Source organism: Malania oleifera, chromosome 11 (genome assembly GCF_029873635.1).
Source record: "Malania oleifera isolate guangnan ecotype guangnan chromosome 11, ASM2987363v1, whole genome shotgun sequence".
Lineage (NCBI taxonomy): Eukaryota > Viridiplantae > Streptophyta > Magnoliopsida > Santalales > Ximeniaceae > Malania > Malania oleifera.
The window spans coordinates 9,317,943-9,326,170 of NC_080427.1; the positions used below are offsets into that span (position 1 = coordinate 9,317,943).

Sequence of the window (8,228 nt, forward strand, 5' to 3'; positions counted from 1 at the left end):
ATATATGATAAATACGTTCTCCAATAAATATTTTTGCAAATAAAAATATTTAGTGAATCTGGGATTTTAAGCTCAAGAGTATATGTGCAATAAATACAATTAAAAACAAATGCCCAAACAAAATGCTCTCTTTAAAAAATATTTCAAAGAATGTAACAAAGAGAGTTAGAGAGTATAAAAAATTTAATTCCAAAATGATTTTTGAAATAAAAGAGTATGTGGGGGAACTTTGATTAAGTGAAAAATTTGAGAGAAAAATATAACCATTAGGGACACACTCGGTATTATTACAAAAGTTTAATTAAATTTTAAACCCAATTACCGCAGTTAATTCTTGGCAACTCGAGAGGTTCGGTCACCCGGTCCTTAGGGTCGGTCGCCCGAATAGACACAAAGCCTGTATTGGGTTTGGTTTGTCGTGGGGAGAACTAGTTGACTAGGACAAGGCGATTTCCCAAACCTTCGTAGGTTCAGGGGCCTAGTGCATGGTTCGGTTTACCGGTTCATAAGGTTCGGTCGCCCGGAGCCTTTTTGAACTACAAGTTCGGTCGCTCAAGGACAGTGGAAAAGTCAGAGACCAGGGTTCAGTCGACCATTGAAGCTGCGTTCATTTTTGGTTCGGTTGCCTAAGGCTTTAGTCAACTATTTGACTTTTTGGCCAACATTGTGTTTGGTCGACCGAGGGCTATAACACATAAATCAGTTGGTTAGTCGCTCGAGGCTTTTAATTTATCCTAGAAACCAATGTCGGTTGACTAAAGTCTACCCTAAGGTCTGTCTATGGCTTGTCTGAGTATTAAGTCATATCATACAGGATGTATGCATTTATTATAGACCAAAATATAAAAACCTAAATGCATATACAAATTAAATCAAATATGTCTTCTTCTTTGCTCTTCTGACATCATGGAATGCGCTCGAGTGTATAGTCTTTATGTCCTTCAAGGCTTCCATTGCCAGTCTCCTTATGTTTGTATTGAATTATATCTGTTCAATCACTAAATACACACATAAGTAACTTGTGTTTTGTTAGTATCAAAATAGGGATTGGACTTAAAATGCCAACAGTTGGAGAAAGAGCTAGATCTATTGTGCTTTTCATTATGTTTTGGGTTTATCATTACATCTATTCATGTTTAATGTAATTTTGATCGTATATCAAAATGACTTTCAAATAGAAGTATGTATTGTTTGCTTACCCATTCTTGTTGAATCAATTACCTACCCTAATATTTATGGTCTAATTTAGAATAGTGCATCCACCTTAATTCCTATCTCTAGCAAGGATACAAAATTTTATAGTTGTATAAAGTTAAAATCATAATGTTTAAAATGAAAAAAGGTGAAACCAAGACATTTTACTGAGTCAATTTTGGCTAGTTACATATCAACCCACTTTTGAGGGACACTATTTAAGGTGTTATCAAAGTTGAATCAAGACTTTTTAACAGACTTTTAAGTAGACATTTCGATAAAGCATTGGTATAAAAAAGGAAATAAAGTGGCAAATGCCTTGACTTGTCAAGGTGCTAGGGGGAGGAATAGGTTGTTTACAAATAGTAGTCAACTCCTTAGAGTTATCAATGGGTTATATAAATTGGAGAAGATGGGGACGGCTTATTTGAGGTATGTTTAGCCTATTTCCTATTGGTTTTGGTCTATGCTTTATGTTATTTATCTTTTGTTTGTTTTGTTGCGTGATATTTGTTTTGTAGGTCCTTGTTTTGTTTTAATTTGATTAGTTTTGTAATCTTATTTTGTCTAGATGTTGGTGTTGTTATTTGGGAGACCTTTAAAGGTTTGTCTTTTGTTTCTCCCTTTAAATATCTTGTAACCACGGTATTCCTCTATCAAAAGTGAGGGTTTATCAATAAACAAATGGAGGTCCCGCCTTTCTTAAAAAAAAAAAAAAAAAGGACTTTTTAACAGAACAACTATTATCATTATCCTTATTGCTATTATTGTTATTATTATTATTTAAAAAAAAATTATTCGTCTAAAAGGGTGAATCGTTTATACAATGCCTCCAATAGGTTGACAACTACTAAAGAATCCTATTCTAACTCTTAATCCACCCCCATCCCTAATCCTATTCGAACCCTCAATCTCCTATGTAGGAGAAGGAGATGATGAGATGGGCCTTTAGGCTTTAGACTTGGCTTGGGTAAAAACCACTATTATCGATGGATGTTGATATGGGTATTCTAGCTGAGCCACTTGGACTACGGGAGAAGGCCATTGATCTTGAATAGAAGGCATGCCACCATAACCCGTCACATCTAAAAGCCCACTATCAACAAATAACATCTAGTTCTCCTGTGATTTAAGTAATTTCTTGTAAAAAATCATACATAACTTTCATGGAAGCTCATCTCTATTTAAAGGGAGGTAACTTAGAAAGAGCATATCCATTCTCACCCATAGATCCCTTTTGTGCGCTTTTGCTACCTTTTCATTGATCTAAGCGTCAAATATTTTTTAAAATTCAGACTTTGGTCATCCGTGCATTGCAACTCACTATTAACCAAAATCGTACACATCAACATACATGCGTGCGCGCGCGCATGCGCATATACATCCAGAGGTGAAGGAATTCGAAATTCAATGCAACATCAAATAATCAACTGAATTAGATCCCAACTTCATATGTAGGGAAATTTGGATTCAATTCATTTTCTTTTATTTATATTTATTTATGTTTTTGGGAAATAGTGACAGGAGGTTGTGGGTAGCTTTAGTATGAGTTCAAGGTAGAGACCTGTTGCAGGGGCTCCATACACACACACACACACACACATATATATATATATATATATATATATATATATATAGAGAGAGAGAGAGAGAGAGAGAGAGAGTTTATGGTACTAAATAGTTGGAACTGTGGATGTGCAGACAGAACCATGTCACTCATGCACTGGAGGAGATATTTGAAAACACTGTAGGGAACGAATTTATCGAAGAATTAAAATCAATTTTTTAAGTACAAACTGTCAATTTATTAAGACAGTAATCTTGATAAAAGAAATATAAAATACAACACTATAAATAAATAAAATTCTCTTAGCAAAGAGCTTCAACAGCCAGGCTTTTTGCAGGGACATTGCATCCAGTAGACCCGAATGTTGCCTCGGATACATAAACAGAACAGCTCTTTTGGCCAATGCATGCCTAAAACCATCAACACAAGTTATTAATAATTAGTAAATCGGAAAAGAAAACTTTTCCAAATAGTAGGAAATATAATATTTTGGAGAAAGAAATATAATTATAACTGATTAATTACCTCTTGGATTATTGCAGTAGCGTTTGCAGCCTCACAGCTGCCTTTCTTGAAGGATCCACAAGCACCCTGCGGATCGCCAAAGCTGGCAAATTTGATTTCAGAGATGGTTTTCCCTCCTTGGCACGACAGCTCCACGGTGTTCCCTTCATAAGCATTTGCACAGGCTGTTCCAACCGTAACAGTGCGGAAGTTGACAGAAGATGGGTTGCCTCCGAACTCTTCAAACAAAACAAGTGTGTTCTCATCATCTTGGAGGAAGGAGCGCGGCACATGATACCTTAGAATTTTCAAGAACAGATAAGTAAAAATATAAATTACATCAAGCGATAGTGAAATTTCTGATTAACTCATTAAGTACCATCTTTGAGAAGGTTTGCCGCAGTTTGTCAAGCACTTGTTGTCGCTGTAAGCTCCACGATAGTCACAAGTTGAAGTACACCCATCTTCATCAGCAAGGAAGCTTGGCCAATACCGCCCAATGCTGTGGCCATTTACCCAGGCATGTCCTTTGCCCAAACCCAGCAAGTCCACAACAACAGGGTCATCTCCCAGTGGAGCTTTAAATGTTGTCTGCAACAAATTGAGTGCACATATATAGATGTTTAATTTTATGAGAGATTATATATTCTATTATTTAAGGATTGTGTTGACATCAATAATTAAATATTCCAAACAAATATTGATAAACTAAAATTACCTTGTACCACACAAACATCTTGTTCACCAAAAGATCATCGGTGTGCCATTTTTGGAGACGACCAGCCTCAGCTTTGTAGAGTCCCTGATGCTCACCAAGCAATCCAACCTTGTACACCCACTTGTATGAAGATAAGTCCTTGGTCACGTTCCCAGCTGCAATCAATTCCACTGGACCATGAATTCCAGCCTCTTCTAAATCGAAGTTGGCACCATAGTGCTAACAGAAAAAAAGTTCAAATTAACATTCAAAAGATACTAGTTCAGTAACATCTGTATATGCATCTGACAATGATAATATAGTTCTTACTGCAAATCCAACAGTGACACTAAGCAGTGATATTTGGTTTGATCCATGCCTCATCTGAACTTGTTTTTCAAACACAAACTTATATGTTCCGTTTTTGCTCCATTGAGAACCTGAAAACAAATCATAGTACAGAAGTTACACAGAAGGAGTGTTGGAAAATTTATAAATTTAAGTGTTATTAAAACAACCAATCTCATCGTAGAATTCAAAATAAGGATTACCTATGTGCTTTCCATTGACAAAGGCATGAAGCACATGCCCACTTGTGTTCACTCTTAGAGTTATCTCATTCCCCCAGTCGGGATTATTTTTGTCTATCTTGACACTGCAAGAGAAAAAAAGGCAAAGAGAAGTCCAACCAATGGACAAGTATTCATAACTTTTTCCAGAAAATAATGAAGCTTGATGGGTTTCAATATAGAATTAAAAGAAAATAATGAAAAATTATATACCTGGTCATATACCACAAGTAATCGCTGGCATCATTTGCTGCAACCTTCTGATCCAAAAGTTGGGAAGCGATCATGGCACCCTTGAGGTTTTTGCGGCTAATACGTTCAAAAGGCTCAGGTTTCCAAGACCATTTCAAGTTGTCGGGTTCATCCTCAGCTTCATCTTCCCTCTTGACCATTAATGAATGTTGAGTGTTAACCTGCCTAAATTTAAAATATTAATAAAACATATTGCCTATCAATATTTTTCAAATTCATTACGTGTTTAAAGAGATATCAGATATCATATTATTGTGCTACATGAACAAGTGAGGCCATTCTGGTAATAGTTATTAATGTTTATCATGACATTCTTGTGGATGTTAGAATGATGAGTGCACGTGCATTTACCTTGGCAGTGTTGTAAACTTCTGTACGGCATTCAGGAAGGATACTAACAGACCAAGCAGGAATAGTGTAGTTATTGCCTTGGAAAGTGATGGTAGAATCATTGCTTTCATTTGCATTCCCGAAGAAGCAACTAGATTTTCCATCGAGAGTGTAAATGGTCACCTTCAATTCAAATAGATAAGAGAAAGTATTACTAAGATGTTTAATGTAGCTCAAATACATTTAATCATTTACAAAAAAAATTGAGAATAAATCCTCAAATAAGCGACTCACGGAAGTCATATTCCCGTAGTCAATATTTTTTACTTCGCCAGAAGTAAGAACCTTCTCCAATGATCTAAGGATAAGATGAAGCTGTTTGAGATGTCCCCACTTGGGTTGATTCAAATTACCTGAAGAAAGACATGCAGTTGATTAAAAATCAAAGAGCCTGTAAATAACATAACTTCAAAGAGATAAAAATAAAACCATTTGTGTTGGTTTGTTTACCATATTCATCCAGCGGTGCATCATAGTCATAGGAAGTGGTAATATATGGACCTCCAGATGTTCGACCGAAATTGGTTCCTCCATGGTACTGTAATGAATATTGATTAAGAAAACATAAATTGGTTTCATAATTTGTAGTAACAGATAGTTAAAATGAATTTAGGTACAAATAATGCTTAAAAGTACTTATACAATACCATGTAATAGTTATGGAAGGTGCCGCCATTTTGGAAGAATAGTGCCACGGAGAAAGCAACATCCTCTGCAGTTCTGTGCGGATCTTTCATACCCCAATTCTTATACCTGGTACAATTTGAGTGGTTAAGGAATTCAATTTCTGAAAGGAAAACATACGCACAATAAACAGCATATAGACACAATTGTAATTATCTAACCAGCCAGTCCAATTCTCAGTCCACATCTTTGGACTGTTAGGATTGTTAGGTTGGAATTGATCGCAGTACCACCCATTGCATGTGTTGATCTGTTTTTTGAGATTTACAAAGAGGGCGTTAAGATTGATTATCTTAAAACTAATATTAATGTGACAATAATTAAACAAAGATGGGAAGGGTATGTACCATGGGCTGTGGAGCATCATCTTGCTGACACATAATCCAAGGTTCGCTAATCTTTTGAGATTCAGCCATATTTGCACACCACTTAATGTATTCTTTTCCACTTTCACCATAAGAAGACATGACATTTCCATATTCATTTTCAATCTATCCAATTAGAGAGACAATGAGCATTTTTTATAATGATTGTAATATTCACTTAAATTAATGAGACAGTATTAATGATTATCATACACAGAGACAAACCAACCTGAGCAATGATGATGGGTCCTCCTTGCGAGGCAAAAAGATTCGCCCGCCTCGCCATGTCGACTATCAAGGTTGTGAAATTTTGCATCTCATTCTGCATTAAAAAAGAAGTAGCTGTTCAGATAGCTTTTGAAAAAATGGAATTATATGCTTATTTCTTTTCTGATCAGTAAAGAGAATTAAACATATGCTTATGAACATATAAGATCATAACATTACCATATATACAGGATTGTTTGTCCTAAGCTTAATATTTGGCATGTTATGCAGCCACATAGGGAACCCACTGGCAAAGGAAAAACACACAATTGAACTTATGACAACCATAAATTGGAGTAAACAGTGTAATATATTCAAATATATTAAATGAAATAGAAATATAATTACCCATAATTCCACTCTGCGCACACATATGGGCCAATCCGAAGAACAGCATAGAGCCCTTCATCTTGGACAGTTTTCAGAAACCGAACAAAGTCGAGATTTCCAGAGAAATCATACTACATAAAAAACAAAGAAGTTTGAATCATTACAAAAAGAAATACAATTTACATATGTCTTTCCAAAAAACAAAGATAGAAAATAGAAAGAAAGTAAGAACCTGGCGTCGGTGGGGCTCATGGGCATTCCAAAAGACATATGTCTCAATTGCATTGAGGCCTCCTTCCTTTGATTTCCTAATTAGGGAAGGCCACATCTGAAAGCAAGAGGGAAATTATTTATCTTTCATTGACATCATTATGAACAAGAACCATAAATTAGAAATATTACACAAGAATGTAAAATCACGAGTATAAAAGATTTAGTAGTGGTGCTGGCAAATTGTTATGTCATCCAAAGTCACTTGCTTTCTTAAGTGCATCTTTTAACTCTGTGTGAATCCTTTCAGAAAGAATTTGTTTGTGTTGAATTCCGCAGGTGTGGAGCCGCAGACAGCCGCACCAAAACCAGCAACCATCTTTGACACTGGAGATGGACGGCCACCTGCTCTGCAGGCTTTGCTGAAATTGCAAGCCACCATATTTGAATATTGCTCCCCCCTCTTGTATATATATATGTGTGTGCAGCAGAGAGTTGTGAGTGTGTGTGTATTGCAGAGTGCAGAGAGCAGAGAGTTGTGGTGAGAGAGAGAGTTGAGCAGTGGCTCCTCCGTGTGTTATTTCTCCCAGATTATAGTGCAGTGGTGTGCTCCCGTGGACGTAGGTCAGTTTGGACCGAACCACGTAAATCCGGTGTTCCTTGTGGATGTGTATGATTTTTTTTGTGCGTGATTATTACTCCAGGTCGGTTTATTCCCCAACAACTGGTATCAGAGCTTTGGTCGGAGTAAAAATAGCCAGATCAAGAAAAATTTCGGTTTTTTGAGCCCCTGTCCAGTAGCTCAAAATTTAATTTTGAGGCTACCATCGAACTCCTCTCGCCGAGACGAAGCCAACGGCAGTAACCGGAGCTCAAACAGAGCTCAGACGAAGCCGCACGCGCCCACACGCGCCGCCAACGTCCAAAGGACGTTCCCACGCGCCCTCACGCGCTCCCACGCGCCGGCGACAGGTCGGGAGTAATCCTCACGCGCCCCCACGCGCCGGTGAACGTCCGGCGACCAGAAGAAGCTTGAAGACGCTGACGTCAGCGTCCACGTCAGCGCCGCGTCAGCCAGGCCCGCCACGTCAGCGCTGCTGCGTCAGCGCCACGTCAGCGCTGCTGCGTCAGCGCCACGTCAGCTCCAGTCAGCGCCACGTCAGCGCCAGTCATCTGCCACGTCAGCCGCCACGTCAGCA

At 37.7% G+C, this 8,228-nt stretch overlaps 1 protein-coding gene across 1 annotated transcript; it reads right to left on the reverse strand.

The window, feature by feature from the left end:
• Window positions 1–2,929: 2,929 nt before the first annotated feature.
• LOC131168080 (beta-galactosidase 7-like) lies at window positions 2,930–7,147 on the reverse strand. Its single transcript, XM_058127278.1, has 17 exons — window positions 7,052–7,147; window positions 6,838–6,950; window positions 6,670–6,736; window positions 6,452–6,544; window positions 6,205–6,348; window positions 6,019–6,107; window positions 5,821–5,926; window positions 5,624–5,711; window positions 5,408–5,526; window positions 5,135–5,296; window positions 4,745–4,944; window positions 4,514–4,617; window positions 4,293–4,402; window positions 3,984–4,202; window positions 3,645–3,856; window positions 3,287–3,563; window positions 2,930–3,171 (listed from the first exon to the last, which is right to left on the reverse strand). The coding sequence occupies exons 1-17, from the start codon at window positions 7,145–7,147 to the stop codon at window positions 3,064–3,066; spliced, it is 2,307 nt and encodes a 768-aa protein (XP_057983261.1). The 3' UTR covers window positions 2,930–3,063.
• Window positions 7,148–8,228: the final 1,081 nt, after the last annotated feature.